Source organism: Bubalus kerabau, chromosome 15 (genome assembly GCF_029407905.1).
Source record: "Bubalus kerabau isolate K-KA32 ecotype Philippines breed swamp buffalo chromosome 15, PCC_UOA_SB_1v2, whole genome shotgun sequence".
Classification (NCBI taxonomy): domain Eukaryota; kingdom Metazoa; phylum Chordata; class Mammalia; order Artiodactyla; family Bovidae; genus Bubalus; species Bubalus kerabau.
This window is the reverse complement of record NC_073638.1, coordinates 54,074,850-54,100,718: the sequence shown is the minus strand read 5'-3', so window position 1 is coordinate 54,100,718 and position 25,869 is coordinate 54,074,850. Positions and strand designations below refer to the sequence as shown.

The 25,869-nt window shown below is 47.9% G+C and overlaps 1 protein-coding gene across 1 annotated transcript in view; it reads left to right on the top strand.

Moving 5' to 3' along the window:
- C2CD3 (C2 domain containing 3 centriole elongation regulator) overlaps positions 1 to 23,953 on the top strand; it is a 127,116-nt gene extending 103,163 nt beyond the window's left edge. Inside the window, exons 31-33 of the mRNA XM_055549070.1 lie at positions 1,691 to 2,612; positions 8,750 to 8,861; positions 23,172 to 23,953. Coding sequence (XP_055405045.1) covers positions 1,691 to 2,612; positions 8,750 to 8,861; positions 23,172 to 23,312 — 1,175 coding nt within the window. The 3' untranslated portion in view covers positions 23,313 to 23,953. The remainder of the gene's footprint in view (positions 1 to 1,690; positions 2,613 to 8,749; positions 8,862 to 23,171) is intronic.
- The last annotated feature ends 1,916 nt before the right edge of the window (positions 23,954 to 25,869 follow it).

Here is a 25,869-nt window from a genome sequence, read left to right as displayed (position 1 = left end):
CATCCCAGATGATGCTAGATGTTGGTGGTCCACAGTCCACCCTTTCAAAAACCCCTTAAAATGGTAATTCTTGCTTTACTGCATTAAAATTATTGAGAGAACTTTAAAAAATCCAGATCCCAGGCTGCATTACAGGTCAAGTGTAGCAGAATCTCTGAGGGTGGGGCCCAGGCATCAGGATTTTTCAAAACTCTCTGGGTAAGTCTATTGTGCAGCCCAGAAAGAGACTGCTCCAGAACAAGTATTTCCAACTTGCCTGAGCATAAGAATCACCTGGGACACTTATTTTGAAATACGAATTCCTGGGTTCTGCTCTGCTCCTCTGAATCAGAATCTAGGGTTAAGGTCTGGAAAACTGTACGAAGCACACCCAGGGGAATACTGAGAAATCAACTAGATCAACATCTTTAGCCCTCACTTGGTATCACTTTTGCTCAAGCAAAATGTGTAGATTCTACAGAGGGATGAGTAAGTTCAGTTTTTTCCCTTTAAAAGGAGGAAAAAAGCTACCATGGTTGCTATTAAACACAAATCTAATCTTCTCCCAGATATATAACCTGTTGGTAACCAGAACCACAGCAGTGTACTCTGTATTTAGCTTCCACTTGCTTGGAAATAATCAGTCAGCTCTTTATTGATCACCAACTATGCCAGACATTATTGTGTTTCTAGTTCCAGCATTACACAGTGGTGGACAAGACAGGCATTGTCTGTGCTTTCATCAAGCATACATTCTATAGTCAACCGAAGAAGCTGCCCCCCAGAAAGAAAGCATAAGAGCACAACAGAGGGAGGCTTGTTTGAGGTGGAGGTGAGGGTGGATTAGGGGAATCCCTTTAAAGGTTAGAGGTAAAGAGAGCAAGGAGAATCAAAGGCTTAAAGCCGAAGGGCCTTAAAGGCAAGCTTGGGGGTTTAATCTTTATTCTGGAAGAAAATGGGGAGTTCTAAGCAGGGAATGACAGAAGGAGAACTGATTTTCAAAAGGAGAGAATGAATGTTGAAAGGAGCTACTGATTGCCTCTGTATGGGCTCATTTATGTTCATTCATCTCATGTATTTTTTCCCCATGACCCTGTGAAAAAGGTGGTGTTTTATCACGTTGTAAAGATAAACAGACTCATGATAATTTGCTCATAACCACAAAGTTGACAAGTAACAGTAGAGATTTGAACCCATGATTGGCTCCAAAGCCTGTGCTCCTTTCACGCTGCCTCCATTCTCTCCGTGTATCTCCCTTGCCTTACCATTTGGGTGATGGGTATTTCCTTGCTTTTATTTTCCAAGTAAATGGTTCTAATAATTGTCATCAAATAGGTAAATAAGTGGATTCTCATTTTGGTTTTTGATATAGGTAATTACTGAAGTAAATGGAAGCTTGAACATGCCCACCAGGACTCCCAGCTCCCAAGAATTCCTGAGCATGAGCAGATAGTCTCTGAAAGCGTTTCCACAGATGTAACCACAGCTATAAATAGATTAGATTTTGGTCTTCTGATATTAGAATAAAGTGCTAGAAATTGTATTGCCTTGAATATAGTTTCACTGATTCTTGGGAGTGAATTAACTATTATCTTTGAGGTTTGTTTGAAGTCTGATTGCAAGACTCCATCTGAAACTGGAACCTGGTGTGGGAGAGTTGAGTGGTCTGTGGCCATATCTTGTAGTAAGAGTGATATCTGTTACTGTTCAGATCTGCAGACTCTCACCAGGAATTCTCAAGGATCTGTGAGTTCCCACCAAGCCAGGAGTAGAAGCAGAGAAGTCACCGCCCTCCCAGATGCTCAGGACAGAGGGACCATGCAAGAACGAAGCACAAGTCCAGACCTGCCATTGGCAAGAGCTCCAGATGAGGGCAGGAGCTCCCCACCTCCCTCCGCTCTTAAAGAGACTTCAAGTGGAAGAGGAAAGGTTCATGAGGCCCTGGAGCACACGGTACCCATCACAAAAACGCAGAGCACCGAGGACACCGAGGCAGGCCCAGCCTTCAGTGATGAGGACTATGAGGAAGACATCATTGAGCCCAGGACCCTCAATGAGATCACCACTGTGACAGACAAAACTAGCCCGTGGTCCAGTTTCACGTCAGATGCAAGTGAGGGCATGAGCCCTCAGCCTGATGAGGCCCAGAGGGAAGGCTTCTCTTGTCCTTCAGAGTCTTTCCCCAGAGAGGAGCTCAGGGTCAGAAGTAGCTTTTTGTCCAGCCCGGAAAGGACTGTCAATGCCTACTTGCATAGGCAAGGTTCTCCAAGCCAAAGTACTGTGTCTTGTAAGGGTGTGGCCTCTAAGGCCAGGGTTGGAGAGCCTGCCTCAGCAGACCCACAGCTCACCTCCCACATGACCCTCTCAGGAGCCCAGCAGAGTGACACTTGTGTTGGATGGCGCTCACCAAAGGCAGACCAGGACCAGGGCCCCAAGCCACAGTCCCAGGCTAAGAAGGAAGTGGCCTCCGATGAGCTAAGTGACTCTGCTGATAGCTCCGAGAAATGCCCTCTGCAGCCAGCATCCCAAAGCAGAAGGGAAAACCATAAGGAACCACCCATTACCTGCCCTGACATCAGGCAGAAGCAGACAACCTCTGGGTCAGAGGTGTCCACGAGGCAGAGCCTCCTCCTGTATCCTTTGGTGTTTCCTCCAAGTAGCCCCTTAAGCCATCTTTAGGCATTTTGGATGCTGGTATTTAGACCAGCCACATGAGTGAGAAGTGTCCCCCCGCCCCCACCCCAGTCAAATGCACTCAGAGGCATGGGAATATCCCCTTCCTTCTGAAAACTCACCTTCACTGACCAGGTGCTATGATTCTACCCTTATCATCAGGCCTCTGAAGCATAATGCTTTGCACTGGGTTTAGATGTTGGTAGCACATTCATTGGGCTTCCCTCATGGCTAGTCGGTAAAGAATCCGCCTGCAATGCGGGAGATAGGGTTTGATTCCTGGGTTGAGAAGATCCCCTGGAAAAGGACATGGCAACCCACTCCAATATTCTTGGCTGGAGAATCCTGTGGACAGAGGAGCCTGGCGGTCTACAGTCCATAGAGTCACAAAGAGTCGGAGTGACTAAGCACAGCACCTTCATTAGCCTATCCTAGCCTGACTTATTTGATTAATTTCGGGTATTTTACACCTGAAGGCAAAGCTCTGCACCTAAGGTATGAGACCGTTAATCTCAGTTGAAGTTTCAGGGGAGGGTATAGAGAAAGGGGAAGAAGAGTCCTACCAGTGATTGAGCATTTACCATGTGCTAGGTGCTTTACATACATTGCAAGTTCAGTTACCACAAGTCTTTAAAGTCAGTATCGTGTTTTTGTTTTTGTTTTTAATATTTGTTTATTTTGGCTGCACTGGGTTTTAGTTGCAGCATGAGGGGTCTTTAATTGTGACATATGGAATCTCATTCCCTGACCAGGGATTGAACCCAGGCCCCCTGCATTGGGAGCTTGAAGTCTTAGCCACTGGACCACCAGGGAAGTCCTTAAAGTCAGTATCATTTCTGTTTTGCATGTAACGAAACAAAGACTAAGAATTATAGTGACATCTACTATTTAATTTTTTTTTAGGCAAGGGATGGGGCCAGATATAGGGGAAGTGGGTACCACTGAAATGGTCTTTGCCCACACCCGCTAGGATGGCAGTGTTGGTCAGGAGAAGTGTATCTAACACTCCCTCTCTTCCTTCTTTGAAATGCAGATGGGCATGTTATGGGGAAAGGAAACCACTTAGGACCATCAGTAACCCTCTCATCCATAGCCTAAACAGCTGATTGATCAGCTCACATGATATCCCAGTGAAAAACGGGTTATCGCATGGCCACTGGGGAAGCAGGCTGCCTTTGTGGTGCTTTGCAGTGATTTCTTTACTAGAAGTCAGGGACCTGGCTTCGACCCTTCGAGACCCAGCCCTTACTACTTGTATAACTTTAGGTATATAGTTTAACCCTTCTGAGCCTCGATTTCTTCACTTATAAGATGGAGGTAATAATCCCTTATCGGACTATATGCCCCAGGGAAGTCAAGGGCCCTGTCATTCTCTGTGTCCCCAGACACTGCACACAAAAAAGGTCAGTAATATAGACTGAAGTGAACTGTCAGTTTCACAGGATTCTTGAGAAAATCAAATGAGTGGGAACATTTGTACATACCACACAGATACGATTCTGGATGCAAGACAGACAGAAACCTGAGGGTTGGGGAGTAAGGGCTCAGGAGAGACTTAAGCATGAAATGGCTGGAGGCTGAGCACTGCGAGCAGTCTGCTCGAGGTTCTTTGCTCCTCATTCACCCTGGCTTCTAACGCTTCTGCCTCTGCAGTCAGTTTATGTGTGCTCAGAATTTAAGATCAGTGGAGGAGCAGTCACATGTGCCCAGGTCCTAAGCGTACTGCTTTAATTTGGGCCTTCCAAACTACTCATTCTTCCAAAAAGTAAGGATAGCCAGGCCCCGTGCTGTGTAATTGCAGGCCCAAAAGCACAATTGTTAAAGTGCTGCAAATGCCAGCAATATGCAAATGCCACTCAATATGCCTGCAAATTTGGAAAACTCAGCAGTGGCCACGGGATGGAAAAGGTCAGTTTTCATTCCAGTCCCAAAGAAAGGCAATGCCAAAGAATGCTCAAACTACCACACGATTGCACTCACACGCTAGCAAAGTAATGCTCAAAATTCTCCCAGGCCAGGCTTCAACAGTATGTAAACCATGAAATTCCAGATGTTCAAGCTGGATTTAGAAAAGAGAGAGGAACCAGAGATCAAATTGCCAATATCCATTGGATCATAGAAAAAGTAAGAGAGTTCCAGAAAAACATCTCTTTCTGTTTTATTGACTATTCCAAAGCCTTTGTGTGAATCACAACAGACTGTGGAAGATTCTTAAAGAGATGGGAATACCAGACCACCTGACCTACCTCCTGAGAAATCTGTATCCAGGTCAAGAAGCAACAGTTAGAACTGGACATGGAACAACAGACTGGTTCCAAATAGAGAGAGGAATACATCAAGGCTGTATATTGTCACCCTGCTTATTTAACTTATATGCACAGTACATCATGAGAAATGCTGGACTAGATGAAGCAAAAGTTGGAATCAAGATTGCCGGGAGAAATACCAATAACCTCAGATACACAGATGACACCACCCTTATGGCAGAAAGCGAAGAACTAAAGAGTCTCTTGATGCAAGTGAAAGAGGAGAGTAAAAAAGTAGGCTTAAAGCTCAACATTCAGAAAACTAAGATCATGGCATCTGGTCCCATCACTTCATGGCAAATAGATGGGGAAACAATGGAAACAGAGAGAGACTTATTTGGGGGGGGCTCCAAAATCACTGCAGATGATGACTGCAGCCATGAAGTTAAAAGATGCTTGCTTCTTGGAAGAAAAGCTATGACCAACCTAGACAGCATATTGAAAAGCTTGGCCAACAAAGGTCCATCTAGTCAAAGCTATGGTTTTTCCAGTAGTCTTGTATGGATGTGAGAGTTGGACTATAAAGAAAGCTGAGCGCCAAAGAATTGATGCTTTTGAACTGTGGTGTTGGAGAAGACTCTTGAGAGTTCCTTGGACTGCAAGGAGATCCAACCAGTCAGTCCTAAAGGAAGTCAGTCCTGAATATTGGAAGGATTGATGCTGAAGCTGAAACTCCAATACTTTGGCCACCTGATGTGAAGAACTGACTCATTGGAAAAGACCCTGATATTGGGAAAGATTGAAGACAGGAGGAGAAGGGGACGACAGAGGATGAGATGATTGGATGGCATCACTGACTCGATGGACATGAGTTTGAGCAAGCTCTGGGAGTTGGTGATGGACAGGGAAGCCTGGTATGCTGTAGTCCATGGGATTGCAAAGAGTCAGACATGACTGAGCAACTGAACTGAACTGTGCTATATAATAAGGAGAGAGGTTTGAATCAAACCCTACCTCAAGAAGTTCCCATATGAGGTAGGAGACAGGTAATGACAGTAGCAGATTAAAACAGTACTTTTCTTGTGGGGGTTTTGTGAAAATTAAATGAACAATGTAAACTACTTAGTATGGTGCTGGTAGGTAAACCGTGTTCAGCAAATGTTAGTGGTAAGCAAGTGCATGGTTGGTCAGATTTACACATTAGAGAATTCTCCCAGTGCCTTGTAGAGGGTGGATTAGGTCAGGAGAGACCAGAAGCAAGAAGACCAGGTAGGAAACTTGGGAGTAATAATAACAAATGAAGAAAGTCTCACCTAAAGCATAGACTGCTTTATGATGAGGGAGAAGGGGAGGGATTTGATAGGATTAAATAGGGGCAGGGGATGAGAAAGACAAAAACAGAAAGATATGACTTAGAGATTTCTGTCACAAGTAAGTTATTTACCAGGTAGGGAACAGCGCACAAAGTTAATCTGGAGGGAAGAGGCAGATTTCCATTTTGCATATTTGCATTTTGCCTATGAGAGGAGGACATGCCAGCTTGGAGCTCTGCTATAAAGGTCAGTGTTTCTAGAAACAGACAAGGTTGGCAGGGAGAGCCACGTGAGACAGAGCCCTGAGGACCACCAGCACGTGAGGGCAGGGGGAGCAGAGACCAGAGAGGAGGGCTGGTCAAGAGATGGGGGCAGCAGTTTCAGGGAGTGGTGGTCACCCCCCCAATGCTTAAGGCGGATCCAGCAGAAAGTGGGCTTTTGTGTTAGGAGGACAGTGCAGAGGTGGGGATGGAAAGCAGGTTTCAGTGGGGGAAGGAACCAGTGGTAACTTTTCCCTCTCAACTGGGGAGACAGGAACAGCTGACAGTGATTGAGTACATGCTCTGTATCGGGCACCATTCTAAGCACTCTGCATGTATAACATCATTTCATCCTTAAAAGGTATTATATCCATCTAATGAAATTAAAAGACACTTACTCCTTGGAAGGAAAGTTATGACCAACCTAGATAGCATATTCAAAAGCAGAGACATTACTTTGCCAACAAAGGTTCGTCTAGTCAAGGCTATGGTTTTTCCTGTGGTCATGTATGGATGTGAGAGTTGGACTGTGAAGAAAGCTGAGCGCCAAAGAATTGTTGCTTTTGAATTGTGGTGTTGGAGAAGACTCTTGAGAGTCCCTTGGACTGCAAGGAGATCCAACCAGTCCATTCTGAAGGAGATCAGCCCTGGGATTTCTTTGGAGGGAATGATGCTAAAGCTGAAACTCCAGTACTTTGGCCACCTCATGCGAAGAGTTGACTCATTGGAAAAGACTATGACGCTGGGAGGGATTGGGGGCAGGAGGAGAAGGGGACGACAGAGGATGAGATGGCTGGATGGCATCACTGACTCGATGGACGTGAGTCTCGGTGAACTCCAGGAGTTGGTGATGGACAGGGAGGCCTGGCATGCTGTGATTCATGGGGTTGCAAAGAGTCGGACACGACTGAGTGACTGATATAATCTGAATAGGTGAAGGAACACGCCCAAAATGTGAACTTGCCTGAAGTTACCATCTAATGTGAGACCGATTACTGCTCGAGTAGGACCCTTAGAAAGGCAGGTGGTTGCTGGGCTGACAAGGGGAGCTTTATTTTCAGACACACCCTGGACACCTCACAGCAGAGCTGTTCTCCCCACAGTATCAGCTGACTCTCAGGCGGAGTCCTCAGCAGTCAGAGCAGCAACAACAGCTAGGCCCTACCTCACTGAGGTCTCGGAGGATGTCTGAGTTTAACGGGTTCTTTTCTTCATGGTCTCCAACTCCACTCCCACTCATTCTGTAGATATTTATTAAACATTTATTGTGTCCCAGGTACTATACTAGGTGACAGGAATGTAGTATGAAAAAGAGCTCATATTTGCCCTCCTCAAGTTCAAAGTCTGGCATTAGAACAGTATTAGACCAGTTTGCATCAGAACCATTCTTAGCTTACTTAACAGAAACAAAAATGTAGACCATCAAAATAGTCCCCTCCCTCGAATTCCCTGGCAGTCCAGTGGTAAGGACTCGGTGCTTTCATTCCATGGCCCAGGTTCAATCCCTAGTCGGGGAGCTAAGATCCTGCAAGCCTCGAGGAGGAGCCAAAAAGATCGTCCCCTCCCAAACTCAATCAGCACTTTGAACCAGTAGCACTGGGTCTCTCCAGAGCATACAGAGAAGTGCAAGTACAGTACCTGCCTTCCAGAGCCCACGTCGCGATGGTGGGTCAGCTGTGCCCAATCAGAGCCATTTCTGCATGTGAGCACAGAACGTAGGACAGGCCCTCCTTCAGTGCCCGGCACCACCTTCCAGCCTGAGGCACTGCCCTGGAGCCGCCTTCCCACCCTGACCCCGTCTGTCAGGTTCTGACCAGCAGGCCCTCAGCAAGAAGCATCCAGTGCTTGCTGCCTGTCAGCCTCACGCGGGCTCTAGGGAGTTCGTGAGGTGACTGAAGGAAGTACAGTGCCTCTGCTTTTGAGAAGCTTAGTGAATATTGAGGGAAACGAATGGAGAATCATATCAGATTAAATAAGCATTAGCCTTTGTTTCAGACTGTGCTCTGGACTAGGAAGGAGGGATCATTGTGGGCTATAATTTAGAGAAGGCTTCCTGGAGAAGGTGAAATCTGAACTGACCTATAAAGTATAAACTGATCTATATCTATATCCTAACGGAGTTCACAGGGCCTCCTCAGCAGAGGGAACCACTTGAGCAAAGGATTCATGGACAGGAGTAAGTTGGGTGGGGCTGGGGGCATAAAAGAATGGTTGAGGTCAAAGGATACTGGTCAGGAGACGATTTCCAGGTATTTGTGTCCCTTAACTACCTTTACAGCCCAGAGCCCATTGTGGTCCCCAACTTCTTTCTACCTCCCCAGGAGTTGGAGGCCTCCCTGCGGATGCTCTCCATTTCCGCAGCTTTGCCACCACCAGCCACAACAGATCAGGTAAGAGGATACCCAGCCGACCTGTTTCCCAAAGAGTCATCTCTTCAGTGAAAGTGTACAGAATGCAGAGTGGCCCCGGCCACACTCCTGTGTGGTCACAGTGGTTACTGTCTTGCACTGAGCTTATCCTGTGGGCACAGCAGTGAAGGAGCTCAGGAAAAGTGAGGAATTGCATATGTGTGAAGAGAAGACATTGTTCGCTAAGATGACAGGTAGAAGAATTAGCACAGAAGCGGAAAAACAGGACTCAGCTAAGATACGCATATGAGTGCTTTGGAAGCCTCAGGCAGGAGATGCAAAGACCAGATTATTCATCATGCAGCCAAGTAGGTGCTTAGAACCTTGGTACAAATCCTAGCTGTTGTCTTTTCTGCCTTGGCACAGCACCTCACCTTTCTAATATCTACGTCTCGAAATCATTCAGCATATATTTACTGAGTACCTGTGCTGTATCAGGCACGGTGCTAGGTGCTGAGTGTACAGTAGTAAATAAGGCAAATTCTGTCTTAATGGAGTACAAATCGTAAAGAAAAAATATTTACCAATTGTGACGAGTACTGGATGCTCTGAGAAAGAACAGGCTGTCTGAAGAGGGAGTGTTTGAGCTGAAAATGATCATGGCGGTGCTGGCCAGGTACCCCACACTGTTTGAAGCGCTTTGTTAGCTCCTTTACTTCAGCAACCTTATGAAGTACATCCTTGTATCTCTGTTTTAAGAGGAGGAAACTGAGGCACAAAGAGGTAAAATAACTTGCTTCACACAACTAGTGAAGTGGTAGAAACAGAACTGGAACCCAAGCATTCTGGTTTCAAATTCTGTGTTTCTAACTACTGTACTCTGCTGAGGAGACACAAAGCCACTGCCTCGTGCAGCTCTTGTTTTTAATTCCCCTTTTTATTATTTGGGCACCCAATTTATAAATGAAATTTTGGAGTAAATTTCTGTTGGTTATACAGTCACAGTGGTTAAGGTCATCTCACCTATTGTCCAGTAAAGACTTTTTTTTAATTTTTATTTTATATTGGAGAATAATTGATTTAAAATGTTTCAGGTATACAGCAAATTGATTCAGTTATATATATATATATTATATATATATACACACACACACACACACACACACACACACACATACACATTGTTTTTCAGATTCTTTTCCCATATAGGTTATTAGAGAACATTGAGTAGAGTTCCCTGTGTTATACAGTAGATCCTTGTTGATTATCTGTTTTATATTTATTAACAGTGGTGTCTATATGTTAATCCCATATTTCCAGTTTACCCCTCCCACACACACCTTTTGTCTTTGGGAATCATAAGTTTTAAGTCTGTGAATCAATTTCTGTTTGGTAAACCAGTTCATTTGTATCATTTTTTAGATTCCACATATAAGTGATATCATATGATATTTGTCTTTGACTTAATTCACTTAGTATGATCAACTTTAGGTACATCCATGTTGCTGCAAATGGCATTGTTTCATTGTTTTCTTTGGCTGAGTAATATTCCATTGTATATGTCTACCATATCTTCTTTATCCATTTTTCTGCCATTGGACATTTAGGTTGCTTCCATGTCTTGGCTATTTTAAGTCATGCTGTAGTGAACACTGGGGAGCATGTATCCTTTTGGATTATGGTTTTTCCCTTGATATAAGCCCAGGAGTGGGATTGCTGGATCATCTGGTAGCTCTGTTTTAGTTTTTGAGGAACCTCCATACTGTTCTCCTCGGTTGGTTGTACCAATTTACATTCCCTTTTCTCCACACCCTCACCAGTATTTATTATTTGTAGACTTTTTGAGATCCAGTCAGTCCATCGTAAAGGAAATCGGTCCTGAATATTCACTGGAAGGGCTGATGCTGAAGCTGAAACTCCAATCCTTTGGCCACCTGATGCAAAGAAACTGACTCATTTGAAAAGACCCTGATGCTGGGAAAGATTGAAGGCGGGAGGAGAAGGGGATGACAAAGGATGATATGGTTGGATGGCATCACCAACTTGACGGACATGAGTTTGAGTAAACTCCAGGAGTTGGTGATGGACAGGGAGGCCTGGTGTGCTGCAATCCATGGGGTCGCAGAGTTGGACATGACTAAGTGACTGAACTGAACTAATGATAGACATTCTGACCAGTATGAGGTGATACCTCATTGTGGATTTTATTTTCATTTCTCTGGTAATCAGCAGTGTTGAGCATCTTTTCATGTACTTTTTGGCCTTCTATCTGTATCCTCTGAAGAAATGTCTGTTTAGATCCTCTGCATTTTTTGATTGAGGTCTTTGTATGTTTTGGAGATTAATCCCTTGTCAGTTGCTTCATTTGCAAATATTTTCTCCCATTCTGTGGGTTGTCTTTTCATATTGTTTATGGTTTCCTTTGATGTGCAAAATCTTTTAAGCTTAATTAGATCTCATTTGTTTATATTTTATTTTCATTATTCTAGGAGGTGGATGTAGAGCTTTGAAAAAAGCCATTTTAGAGAATAATACATGCTGTGAGCAAAATGTATTAGCTTATTTGTTAATTATAATAGCTAACTCCTATTTAATGCTTACTATGCACTAGACCGGAGAAGGCAATGGCACCCCACTCCAGTACTCTTGCCTGGAGAATCCCATGGATGGAGGAGCCTGGAAGGCTGCAGTCCATGGGGTCACTGAGGGTCGGACACGACTGAGCGACTTCACTTTCACTTTTCACTTTCATGCATTGGAGAAGGAAATGGCAACCCATTCCAGTGTTCTTGCCTGGAGAATCCAAAGGATGGGGGAGCCTGGTAGGCTGCCGTCTATGGGGTCGCACAGAGTCGGACACGACTGAAGTGACTTAGCCTAGCCTAGCCTATGCACTAGACATTATTCTAAGCACTTTACATATATAAACCGATTTAATTCTCCCAAGCACCCAACAAGAGAGGTACTATTGTTATCTCCACTTAATAGATGAGAAGACTAGTACAGAACCTCCCATACAGACCTATTGTAGTTTTTATTCTATAGAAACTGAGATACATATAAAGTTAAGTATGTTCTCACCTGCCCAGGGTCTCCTAACCAGTAAAGAAAAACACATGACTCCAAACTGTGCTTTCCATTGCACCATTTTAAAATCATGACATTTGGCTTACAGTATAGTTTTCTAGCTAATTTACCTTCTTTCTGTAGGTCTCCTTTTGCAGTTAACATTTGAACATTTTTTGTGCTCTTCCAGAGCCTACTTTGATGACAGATGGAGTCAGTCCAGAAGTATCCCGGAAACCTGGGGTATAGTCCTGCAGAGATGTCTATTCTTTCACTGGTTTCCTTCCCCACCTCTCCCTCATCTACCCCAGCACCATTTTAAGGACACCTCATTTATTTGGCACATGGATCAGTCTTAAGTTCCCACACATCTCAGTTTTTATCAGATATGTATTCCTGTCCTAGAGGAGGAGAGGTGGCAGTCCCCACCAGGAGCTCTGCATTTCTGGGGCCTTGTTTCTATGCTGGCTCAGGTCACTGGTTCATCTCCTGCTCTGCATCTCCCCTTGCATGTCCTTTGTATATACATCAGCACTTATGCCAGCGTAGCAGGGCCGTGTCCAGCACCAAGCACAAGCTTTTGAGCAAGACCACCTATGAAGTGAAATAATGAATCTCACGTAGTGATCTTGGGCAGGTGACTTGGCCTTTCTCTCTCTCTCTCTTTTTTTTTTTTTGAAGTAACATCAGGCTAATATGATTCTTACCTAATAAGAGGATGATAAGAATTACCCTAGAGAAAAAAAGCAGGCACTGTTAAGTTTCCTTTCCCTCTTCCCCTCCCAGCCACGTGGGTGAAATGTCAGTGAGTTGTGCCCTGTAGGAAGGGAAGCCTTTGAATAACTGTGTCCAAGCCAAACAGAACTGCTCTTCCTGCTTTTGTGTTTCTGCCTTCATGATGTGCCAGCTCCTGGAGACTTATTGTCTTTAATCTATTAAATATACAAAGGATGGGAGGGGAAGATGTAAGAATGTTTACTTCAGTTAAAGGGCACTGTCTAGTTCTGAGAAAGATAAGTCTCACACACTTTCAGCCTTGTTTCATTGTTATTTATTTTGGGTTGCGTTGGGTCCCCGTTGCTGCGCGGTCTTTCTCTGGTTGCGGTGCGCAGTCTCACTGTCGTGGCTTCTCCTGTTGCAGAGAAACTCTAGTGCACACGGGCTCAGTAGTTGTGGCACAAAGGCTTAAGTTGTCCCGAGGCATGTGGAATCTTTCCAGACCAGGGATCCCTGAATTGGCAAACGGACTCTTAACCACTGGATGACCAGGGAAGTCTGCCTTTTTTCTTTCTTTCCCACAATAAAACTCCATTGTTTGCTGCTCTCAGAACACCTGTCTCCTCAGGACCTCATCTTGGGTCCTAGTTAGGATAGCCGGTCGTCACAGTTCACCCAGAATTGTCGCATTCAGCATTGAAGGCCCCAGGACCCAGGCAACATCAGGATGTTGGCCATCCTCACTGGTTATGAGCCTCTCACTGCTTGATGTGTTTGTAGCAGTGTATTTTCTCCATCCTATGCTCTTGGCTTCATTCCTCCTTTACACCCTGGTCTCAGCCTATTACCATTTCTCTTCAGCATGAAGAACTTCCTTCAGAATTTCATATAGTGCAGACCTATGGGAACTGATGCTCTCAGCTTCAGTTGGCTGAAAATACATTTTACCTTCATTTTTCAAACACTTTTTTCCACTGGATATAGAATTCAAACTTGAATCATGTTTGTTTTAGCATTTTACTTATTTATTTTTGGCCACTCAAAGGATCTTAGTTCCCTGACTAAAGATTGAACCCAGGCCCTCAGCAATGAAAGCTCTGCATCCTAACCACGGGACCACCAGGCAGTTCCATTTAGAACTATCCCTCCACATTCTACTGACTTCCAATGTTTCAGATGAGGAACAACTAATTCTCATTGCTGTTGCCTCAAATGTTATATGACCTTTATTCTTTGGCTGCTTTTAATATTTTTGTCTCTGGTTTTTAACAGTTTGACTACAACTGTTCATAGTTGTAGAGGCAAGGGATTGGATGAGGAAGAAGAGCACAGAGTCTGTTCAACAATATTGATGATACTTTAGTTCTTAGGTTGGGTTGTAGATTTATAGATGTTCATTTTTATTATGCTTCAAAATTTACATATGTTACATATTATCTGGTTTGTTACACACTGAAAACAAAATCATATGTAATTTAAATTTTAAGAATGATTGAACGGTGACAAAATGGAGACACCAGCTTCTTCCATAGATTTGGCTATGAATATGGATCAGAAGTATAGAGTAGTGGGTGGAGTAGCATCTGAGATGGGAAGTTTGTTTTTTGTTTTTATACGAAAGGCTACAGCTTTTTCTGAGTACCGAGTACAGTGACCAGTAGAGAAAGAGAGAAGAGGAAGATGCTGGAGAGGGAAAGAGAATAGAGAAACTGCGCCCTGGGTTGTAGAGATTGCATGGGATCCAGAGCACGTGTGGGTTAGCCTTTTGACAAGTAGAAAACTCACCCTGCAGCAGAGCATGTGTGGGTTAGCCTTTAGACAAGTAGAAAACACCCTGCAGCAGAGCACGTGTGGGTTAGCCTTTAGACAAGTAGAAAACACCCTGCAGCATCCATGCAGGCGAAGAAGGTGGGCCCTAAAGCAGATAGGGTTAGGTGTGGTAATAGAGTTTCCCATCTGATGAAAGCTTCTGTTTGCTTGTCTTCTGTTTTTGGTTAGGTTTCAGGCCCAGTCAACAGCTCAAAGTGAGAGGTAGGCAGGGGAGGGCAGGAGCCTTGTCATGTATCCCCAGCTTGAGGATTCCATCTATTTTGCCTCTTCCTAAGGCCCTGAAGGCTGAAGAGCCTTTGAGAATCTGGACTTTTCTCAAGCAGTGTCCTGGGACAGCTATACAGTAGCTCACCTGGCTTCACAAGATCTAAGGGAAGGCCTAGTCCTTCTTCCACACTGAAACAGACCACCTGAACCCAGGAGCTTCCCAGTCTCCACTCCAGTGTTTGTGAGGCTGGCATTTCCCCTCTGTCCCCCACAGTACAGTGGATACAGGACTCTGCGTGACCTTCGGCAGATCTTCTGATCTGAGTCAGTGTCATCTGTCAGATGGGGTTATAAGGCCTGAAAGCCTGGTTGTACTGAACGGAACCAGGTGTGACACAGAGAGGATAAGGGGAGCTCTCAGCCCTCTTTCCTCATGACTGTTTGATCTTCTGGTTTTCACCTCTTCAAGAAGCAAAAGAAGGAGAAGGATGGCGGGTCTGGCAGGAACACTCCAGCAGCACATTAGAAATTATTAGGTTGACAAAAAAAAGTTTGTTTGGGTTTTTCCATAACATCATGCAGAAAAAATCCAAACCTTTTCGCCCACCCGATACTTATGAATCAGTCAAGTTCTATTTCTTCTTTCTCTTCCTTCTTTGTGATAAAGTAACTCTTCACCAGGACAGCTCCCGGGTTTTATTTATAGTTACATCTGGTTCTGTTTGCTTAGTTTCCAGGGGCAAACTAATTTTATCAGATTTCCTAAAAAGGAGGTCGAGGGTGCAACAGCGTTAATGTATGTGTTATTTTCCCCAGGCTTACATCTTCTGCTCTTGCACATGTTTCTTTGGGAAAGTCTCAACCACCTCAGTTAATTTCAGTTACTATTACAGTTTGACTCTCGAATCCTTACTTTCAGCCTAGACTTCTCTGCCGTGCTGTAGACACATGTGGGCCCAGCAGCATCCTGAAGTCTTTTAGTTGATGTTACAAACAGTTCAGCACATCCAGAACTTGAGCCTGTTACCTTCCTTTGCACACCTGCCCCTTCTGCGTGCATCCCTTATCTCAGAAGATGCGACCACCATCCTGTAGTTACCCTGCCAGAGTATATGTGTCATCTTCCTTTCCTCCTCCCCTCCTCCTACTCTTTATCCCCCACACCTACAGACAGTCTATCACTGAAGCCTGTTGATTCTGTCCCCTAAATATCATTGAATCCACTCACTTCTCACCATTCCATTACCTCATCCCAGTCATCTCCTCCATAGCTGTTTCTAACTAGTCTACTCATACCCACACCCTCCACTACTGTGCGTCTCCATACTGCATCTCCACTGGGCTTGCCCGCTGTAATTGACTTTTACCACACTCTGCCTCCAGAGGATGGAGGGATTCTTCAAGATTGTCAAAAAAAAAAAAACACTTGCATATTCCTAAACCAGTTACTCAGTCCAAGTGCCCAGTTTATTTGACCTCTCAGCAACATACGATACACTTGATCTCTCTCCTTTAAACAGTTTCTTCACTTGTTTCTAAGACATCAGTGCTTCTCGGTTCTTCTCCTCCCTTGTTGGCAGCTCCTGCTCAGCCACCTTTGCTGGTTTTCCTCATTTATTCTACTTGTGAATACAGGGGTGACCCAGGGTGTGGTCTTATACTTCTCTATTTACACTTACTTTCTAGATGACCTTGTCTGATCTCAAGACTTTGAATCCCATTTATACATTGAAGACTCATAATGACCATCTTAGCCCAGACCTGTCCTCTGACTCTAGGCTCATATGTCTGGCTGCCTATGTAGCATCTCAACTTGGATATCTAATAGGTATCTGAAGTTCAGCATACCCAAAACTCAGCTCCAGAGTATTCCTCAAATCTGTTCTTCAGTCTTTTCCATCTCAGTTAATAGCTATTCTCTCTTTCTGGTTTAGTTGTTCCTGCCAAAACCCATGGAATCCTCCCTGATGCCTTCATTTCTAATCCACCAGGAAATTCTGGCTGCTCTGCCTTTAAATTCAGACCCAGCCAGTGCTCACACTCCCAGCATTACCTGGCCTAAACTGCCATCATCTCCCACCTAGGAGCCTCCTCACTTGCCTTTCTGCTCCTGCCTTTTCCCCTGGCAACACACTCCCCATACAGTATCCTGTTAAGTTTTTAGGATGTTAAGTAAATCATGGGATGATTCATGTGACTCCTCCACTCAGAACCCTCCAGTAACTTAACATTGATGACTAGGAGAGCCCAAAGTGACCGGAGGACAGGCAGGCCAGAGAGTAGGAAAGTAAATAGGGCCTCAAACTTGAAATGTACATCTTTCAGCAAATTGCAAAGTCCTGAACTCTGTACACAAGTAGAAAAGGAGCTGTGGCCTCTTCCTCACCCTCACACTTCCAAACACCCCCACACCTGCCAAAGCTTACAGTTCCCCCAGGGGACTTATCTGTATATGTTCATTTCAGTTCAGTCGTTCGGAGAAGGCAATGGCACCCCACTCCAGTACTCTTGCCTGGAAAATCCCATGGACGTAGGAGCCTGGCAGGCTGCGGTCCATGGGGTCGCTAAGAGTCGGACACGACTGAGCGACTTCACTTTCACTTTCATGCATTGGAGAAGGACATGGCAACCCACTCCAGTGTTCTTGCTTGGAGAAGCCCAGGGATGGGGGAGCCTGGTGGGCTGCCGTCTCTGGGGTCGCACAGAGTCGGACACGACTGAAGCGACTTAGCAGCAGCAGCAGCAGCAGTTCAGTCATTCAGTCGTGTCCGACTCTTTGCGACCCCATAAATTGCAGCACGCTAAGCCTCCCTGTCCATCACCAACTCCCGGAGTTCACTCAGTCTCACGTCCATCGAATCAGTGATGCTATCCAGCCATCTCATCCTCTGTTGTCCCCTTTTCCTCCTGCCTGGATCATCCGCTGTATGTTAAGTTCCACCAACTCCATCAAGTTCGTTTGTCTGATGTAGAAATGCTGGACCTGGTGCCATGGACCATGTCTTCAGGGAGGGCACAGTTCCTTGAGAGGCCCTGGCCACCAAACTACTCAACTGACTTTGTCAAATGCCATTTAGCCTATATTAGTACTGAACAAAACAAAGAGAATGAGTACAGGGAAAGGCTGACAGAGCCATCATGAGGGGTCCTGTAGGAGGCGGAAGACAAGGCCAGGTGTAAGTGTCCCCTTGAAAGCCTTCAGTTGCCCAGCCCCCTCCCACCCAGAGGTTTCAGACATCACAGGGATCGAGGTGCTCCGGGCCAGTGGGGGAGCTGAGAGCGAACCTGCTCTCGTCCTGGCTCTGCTGCTGGCCTTCTGAGGTGCCACATAGTCTGGGGAGGCAGTACGGACCTAGTTTGTAGCTGTGCCTCCCTCAAAGACTCCCACACAGTCTTGTATTGCGGCTAAGTGCATGGCCTCCAAATAAGACAGCCTAAGTTCAGAACTCAACTTTGCCACTTTCTAGCTGTGTCACCCAGCACAAGTTACCTAACTTCTGTGCTTCAGTGCCTTTATCTGAGTCCTGAGGTAGCTTCTTTTCTCCCAGGAGCTCAAATAATTTTTCTGTCCCTTGGTTTCCCTTCCCCAGCCCAGAGCCATTTAAGAGAAACACTGTCTTGCTGGAGGAACCCAGCCTACCACAAGATCACCAGACCGGATGGTTGGAGTCCAAGGGAACTTCCTGGCTGACCTGCCCCTCTTGGGGCAAGAAGCCTGACCCATTGCCTCCCTCTTTCAGAGTCCCTAGCCCTCTGCAGAGCCCCAGGAGGAGACCCAAAGGTCAAAGCATTTCTGATTAGGGCCACACAAAGCTTTAGGGAGGAGACGAGCTCTCTGGCCAAGGGTGTACAGAAGTCAGGGGACACAGCCAAAGTTGGCTGGTGGCCGCCCTGGCCCAAGTCAGCAGGCACCGAGAGGGAGAGGGCCTGCAGGGCTGCAGACAGGTGCTCGGCTGGAGTTGCCTGAGCAGCTCTGCGGCCAGAGTCTTCCGGGAGTGTCACTTTACCTTTTCCTGCCCAGGAACCAGGACTTTTGAGTCCTTTCCCCAGGCAGGGCATGGGTTCAGAAGGCTGAGGTGTCTTGATCTAGCCCAGCTTCCTTGTGCAGATTAGGAGACTGAGGCCTGGGCTGAGGGGTAACCCAGGGCCTGTGGAATAGGTCTGTTTTCAGGGAAGCCCTCTTAGAGGAGGGGAGGGAGGCATCAGGGCGTGAGGAAAGGTGGTGAGCGCCACATGACCAGAGCTCTACGACAGGATTACAGGGGGCCCTTGGAGCATGGAGCCCCGCCATGCTGCAGCCAGGCTCGGTGGTCAGATTTAGGACTTGCCTGTCAGGGCTGGGCCCCCGGCCTGCGCATCTTGTCCTCACTTACCCTCTGCTCCGAGTTACAGCTGCTGAGTCTGCTACTTCCTGCAGCACAAGGAAGTCCTAGTCTCAGCCTTCAGACGGGACGCTGGGCGCCGCCCCAGGGAGGCAGCCAGCCGAGGGGGTGAAAGGTGAACAGGCGGCGGTGCTGAGCCTCAGTCAACTCAGTCAGCAGCGCCATCCAAGCCAGAACCGGGCACTGTTTACTTTCAGTTTTCAGCTCTTTGGAAAGTCACTTCTGGCTCCTGAGTCAGTGTTTATGTCATATAAGGGGTCTGCTCTGGAGTAAAGAGCAACTTCAGCCCCGTTGCCGGGCCCAGGAGCTCACTGGTGGGGGGCGGTAGGAGGGGAGCGTGGCCAGTGCTGGGCTTGCCTTGGGAGGCGCCGCACCCCCTCGCACTGCGCCTTAAGTGCAGTCTGAGAGCAGCAGGTCTTGGTTCTGCTCTCCGCTCTGGTGCCACTTAGCCCTTCCCTTGAGAGGATGGCATATCGGCCCAGAGCCTTGGTCATGTCTGAATTGTATTTCAGCTTCACAATAGACATGGGGCAAGGAAGGGGCATTCTCTTGGTAATGAAGGTACCAAGCTCCACTTGGTAATGAAGGTACCAGGACCCAGAGAGAGAGAGTTTTGGCCTCAAGCAAGTGAGGCAGTTGAACTGGCTGCAGCCCAGTGTTCCTTCCACTCCACCCCACCACCTCCCCTCTGAGAAGGTCCAGGTACACCCTGAAGCAGGGGTAAATGGGGTCACATGCACCCACCACCCTCCAGGGAACATGTGGCCTATTTAGGGACATCCATCTGGGGACTGGATGGAGGGAACCCAAACCCAGGGGCTTTGATCAGATCACATTTCAGACCAAAGAAGAAGGCTAGAGCATTCTGAGAAGACATTGCATCACAGGGAGTTGGCCAAACAGGAAGCCACGAACCGAGAGAAGTCCTGGGGTTACAGGGCAGCTCCTCTTGTATTATCTGTTCATCTTGATCTGTTCTCAGATGAGGAAACCAAGGCCCAGAGAAGAAGTGACTTGCCCAAAGCCACTTGGCTAAGAAGTGGTAGAGCCAGGACTAGAACCAGCTCCCTGGCCAAGGTCAGAGAACCCCAGCTCCTCACTTTGAGGAGCCCCAGGAGGCTCCATGTTTTCCTGCCACCACGTTCCTTACTTGTTCCCTGATGCTTTATTTTCTCACAGTGGAATTCTACCTTTGAAACTCCTTTGAGACATCTGTCTCAAACAACAGACTGAAAGGCCTATCCATGTTCATGACCTGGGTGTCTAGGTGCCCAGAAAAGAGCAGGTCTCCATATTTGGAAGTGGAAGAAGTTAATGGCAGACCTGTATAGATTGGATGGGACAGTCAGACCCCTGATGTACTGCTAGGCTTAATACACAGATCACTGGGAAGTCCAAGAGGAATATGGAACTGTAGCCCCCTCTCTCTGGGCATGTCTTCTGCTCGCCATTTCTGCAGTCAGCCAGGCCCATCCCCACTGTTTTCCCAGCAAAGACATTCCATACCTTTGCTCAAGTTGAGTCTCCACCTGGAACATCTTTTCTCATAGGCTTTGTTCAGATTCCACCTTCATGTTGTTTTAAGTCCCTCTTCTAGAAAGGACCCTTGCGGGGACTTCACCCCCCATATGACATCCTCAGTCTGATGATCCTGCTTCCATGTGGGCTCCTCCTGCCTCCCCAGGAAGGCTGAGACTCCTCAAAGCACAGCCATAGTGACAGTTTCCCAGTGCCCCCAGAGCTCCAGCGAGGAATAGTTAGGGTTGTCCTACTCTAGGCAGCTTCAATTATCTGGAGAGGATACTGCCTCTTGTGGCAAATATCTCATTCATTTTTTCATTCACTCCAGAACCAGTGATGGCTCAAGCTTGAGGGGAGACAGTTGCTGATGTACCACACAACCACAGAGATGAAGCTCAGAACCTGGGAGCTTGCCCAGCCCCTCTAACGTTGTATGTCCTGGGGTAGCAGCCCTGATGAAGAAGGAAACTTTACCGTTAGGACGATTTTAGACCCTTTGGAGGTCAACATAAGCCAAAGGCTGCTAACCTTCCATAGCTCTGCCCCGCCCAGGGCACAGAGCCCAGCCCCGTCCTGTCCGTCCCTGGGTCTGGGCCTTGCAGATAAGCCCGCCGCCCCCTGCAGGTTGCTGGGCCCGGGTGTGGGTCCTGGGAGGTTGCCTGTGGCTGGTTCACAGATGTGGGCCCAGCTAGCAGGTACAGGCCCTGCTCACGCTGCTCCCTCCAGTGGCATGACCTCACCCCACCCCAGCTGTGCTGAAACCCTGTGTGTCTCAGCTACCACCTCTGTGTGAAGCTGCCCCATCCTTCCCACTGTCATGAATTTCTGTGCTCCAGGCTCTGAGCTTCATCTCTGTGGTTGTGGGGTATGTCAGCATCTGTCTCCCCTCCAGCTTGAGCCATCACTGGTTCTGGAATGAATGAAGGAAGGAGATATTTGCTGCAAGAGGCAGTCTCCTCCCCAGTTAACTGAAGTCTCTGGTCACCATGGCTTGACCCATTCACTGGTCTGGAAGCTCTCAAGCTCCCATCTCAGGCCTGTCCCAGTGGGAGACACAGCATCAGACCCCGGCCATGCCCTGCAGGAGCACTCAGTCTGGAGGGAGAGGGCCTCGGCAGTGGCTGGGTGGCTGGTCTCCCCGGCCTGAGGCATTAGGGGGTGCAGGTACCACCAGCACAGGGTGGGTTTCCTTTTTCCCCTTTTAGTCTTGGCCTGTCTGGGAGACCGGGAGCAGTACGCTCTCACCTCTGCTGAGCATGCCCAGCCACATGCTCCGTTCTGCTCTCAGTTCTCCAGCAGAGAATCTACCTGTGGCCTCTCGGTGCTGAGAGCCTGTCAGGGTGTATGCCCTCCCTTGGCATTTAGAATTCCAGATTGGTAGAGACCCTCAGGGTTGCCTGACTGCCATTCCCCCTATCATATCCAGGCTGCTGTTTTAATTCTTGGAATAGTTCTCTGTCTTCCCAACTCAACTCTGAGCTGTGGAGGTCAGGAACGGTTGGTCTCTCTCCCTCTCACAGTAGACAACAAGGTGGGGAAATGAAGGAAAGAAGGGCCACTCAGTATCACTGATGCCAGAAGCAGCTGCAGCTGGACCTCAGCTTCCCATCAGCAGAGCTACTAAGGAGCAGGGAAGTAGTCTCCACCTCTAGGATCTCCACCAAGCTGGTTCTTGGTGCCTAGGGCGTGGTACAGTGTGCTTCCAGCATGTGGGGATAGGGAGGAGATACCCATCCATGGGACAGACTGCATGTTGTGAGCCAAGTTCACCTGCCTCTTCCTCTGCCAGGCCTCCACCTCCTCCGCCACCAGCCTGGGGTAGCTTTCCTGTATCCTTCAAGCTCCTTCAGGGCAGGAACCCAACACAGAAATAAACAAAGGATTGGTTAAACAAATGGATGAGGCATAAAAGAATCCAAAGGACCACGATGCCATAACCCAAAAGCACTCACCTTAAAGGAGGAATTAATGGGACTTCCCTGGTAGTCCAGCGGCTAAGACTGTGCTCCAGCGCAGGGGGCCCAGGTTCAATCCCTGGTCGGGGAACTAGACCCCACATGCCGCAACTAAAAAAAAAGATCCTGCAGATCCTGCATGCTGCAACAAAGAAGACTGAAGATCCCACCCAGCGTAGCCAAATAAATAAATAAAAATAAATATTAGAGGTGAGGGGATTAGTGATAGCCGTCAGCCCGAGACAGGGAAATGCTTGGTAGCAGGGCCGTGGGTATGTGCTTCATGTTACCTGGTAGGTCACACACAGGACACCCACATTTCAGAGGACAAATGACTTGTCTAGACTCACACAGCAAGAGAGAGACCACCCCTCCTCCAGAGGCACAGGAGTCATCTGAGCAGCGGTTCACATCTTAGCTCTGCTACTCTGTGAGGGTGTGTATATCCTGAGTTTATTTCACCTGAACTGTCGTTTCCTTGTCCATCCATGAACCACATACCAGCCTGCAGGGTCGAGGTGAGCATTAAACACACGCCGGTGTGTAAAGTGCCTTGTGAATCAGTCAGCTGTATGCCAGTATTAGCCGAAGGAGCAAAAGGAGAGAGGAGTCAAAGCCATCTCTAGGCTGTGCCGTGTGCGCAGTGCTAACCTCGCTGACCTCTTCCTCTCCAGGACAAGAACAAGGCCACCAGAGGATCCCTGTCCCAAAGGCCTTGTCGCCCCAGACCCAACTCGCTGCCGCCCACCCTGCCTGAGGAAGAAACTCGCAGGATTGCACGGATATTTTCTTCCCAATTCTCCCAGAAGGACTAATACAGCCCAAAAGACTGAGGGAAGGACGACCCACCCACTCACCCTCAGCCTTGTCTGGCTTCCTTCAGGGCTGTGAGAGCCCTAAGACCACCACCAGCCTAGTCCCTGGGCACCAGTCACCCCAGACTAGAGGAGCATTCCAAACCACGGCCGTGTCCACCTGCCAGGACTTCAGCTTCCTCCGATGGTGAGGCAAAGGCGGGACACAGTGGATTCCAATGCCCAAGTGGCGCACTATCTGTTGACCAGGGGACCCGAGCAGGCATCCTTCAGCTGGGAAACTCCTTCCAGTGTCCTCAACAGAGCCTTCTGCTGACACGAGCCTACCCTCTGCCTGAATATGAGGGCCCTTTTGCCTTAAGGGTTGGGGAAGGTGGGTGGAGAGTTTGGGCATTGGGCATAGCCAGGGAAATCCTAAGACCACTTCCAGTTTATTTGCTTAGGAATAAGGGTATTTTATAGATAAAATTATTTTTATGCTGTGTTGAATTAATCAGTAGGAAAGGAGGGGGAAATTACCTCCGTCGAACTTTTTATCTGATTGTCTGAAATTCTAACCATGCTTTTAACTTATTGTTTTTACCCAGCTCTGAAGTCATTGTTCCTGCCTGTGTTTGAATAAAGTGATGCTGGTATTTGTATTCTGTGCACAAGTATTTACTGGGTTGGCGTCTGGAGTGTTAGGAATTTGTGCTCTAACAGCTAGAGAGAAAGCTTGACACCATACCGGCCCTTGGAGAAGCTCATCTGGAACCAGGGAGCCAGGGTCACCATGAGACCTCTGACTCCCCCAAAGATTAGGTTGGTCCAGATTGGAGTGACACCTAGTATTTCCTCTGCTGGTTCCTCAAGTCTGTCAGCCAAGTAAAGGGGTTGCATGCCACAGGCCTGCTTGAATCCCCTGTCTCTCTGGGATGAGTACATAGCTCTGGCTTAGACTGTCAGGCTCCACACATTTGAGCAGCTACCACAGACAGGGCCTGTGTGGAGAGGATTAGAAGGGGGCAGAGGGGAGGGGAGAGGAGGGCACAACATGGAGGGACCCACTTTCCACCCCAAGCACAGGTCATCTCAATCCTCAGAGCAACTCTACAACCCACATACTGTGATTTGCATCTTAAAATTAATCTGAAGCTCAACAGAGTTACGTGACTTGCCTCTGTTCATGTACCTAGGAAGTAAGTCACCACATGAGACACCTCCAGACACATCAGAAGGCTTCTATGCCCAGGGTACGGTCAGTTAAGTGTTGTGAATTCAGGGAGTTTGGGGAAGTTGCAGGAGGGAACCATGTGGACTGGAACAGTCAAGAGAAGCCTTCCTTGAAGTCTAGGGGTAAGCCAGCAGGGCATTTGGGGCCACATGCAGCAGAGGGGAGAGCAGAGAGCGGCCTGGTTCTGCTGCTTCCTGATAGGTCCTCAGGCCTGACTACGCCTCTGTCTGAGCCTCGGTCACCTCATCTGTAAAGCAAGATAACCAGCCCCAGCTTCAGTGGGTTGCTGCGAAGCTTAAATGATGACATTTGTGAAAGTGCTTCGCCTGCACTTGGCCCTTGGTGGAAGCTCAGGAAATGTCAGCCCCACCCACTCCTCCCCCACGAACCAGAGAAAGTCAGTAGACAGGCGAGTTCACCACTAACTGGGAGAAGGCAGGACGGGTCCCAGAGGGGACCCAGAGGAAACAGGCTGCCTTCCCCATTGGTCAAGTGCCCTCAGACCAGCGTGTCCCCTTCATCTGTTCATCTGGGCCCCTAACCTTCAGGCTGCCAGCTCACCCCCTCCCCAGCGTCTCCCTCTCAGCTCACCAGCTGCCTGCCTGCCAGGAGATTTCAAGGCCCAGGTCTCCACCTGCCTTGAAGCCACAGAGAACCCACAGAGGGGCCATCAGGAAGTCCAGGCCTGAAGGCTTTAGCCTCAGGTGAAGAATATTCCTAAATCCTGCTCCAACTCCTGTAAATAACTCATGGGGTCGCGTTAGGATAAGGACTCCTACCCAGGCCGAGGGCAGCCTCCAGTAACACAGAGGCACCCTGAGGGTCTGAACCCCCCTCTACTCTTATACTCTTTACCAGCATCTTCTCCCCAGAAGGTGGTTGTCTTTCCCAACAACAGCTCAGAAGCACCCTGCCGAGCACAGGGTGAGGGCACAAGGAACATGCTTGTTCCCACCACAGCCAGTAGAACCAGCCGGTGTCTTCCCACTGCCCTCTCAGCACCGCCCCGCCCCCCACCACAGAGCCCTGAAAATGGGTGCTGCTGATCTCACAGAGGCTGGTTGATTTCAACCCATAGCGGCCAACTTTGGAACTTCTAGCACAGGCTGGATTCTGGGGAAACGGAGCCAAAGCAGACGGCTGGCCCTGCCCTGAGAGAGCACCCAGGCCCATGTGAGCTCAGCTGCCCACACTCTGGGTTTCTCCAGGGCCCACTGCCCCTGTTTACCCCCCTACACCTCCTGGCTGCAATTCCCCCACCACCTCCAGGCTGCCATTCTCAAGTGGAGCCAAAAACCTCCTTCCAGAGCCCTCCCCACCTCAGCGACCCAAGCAGCCGCTCCC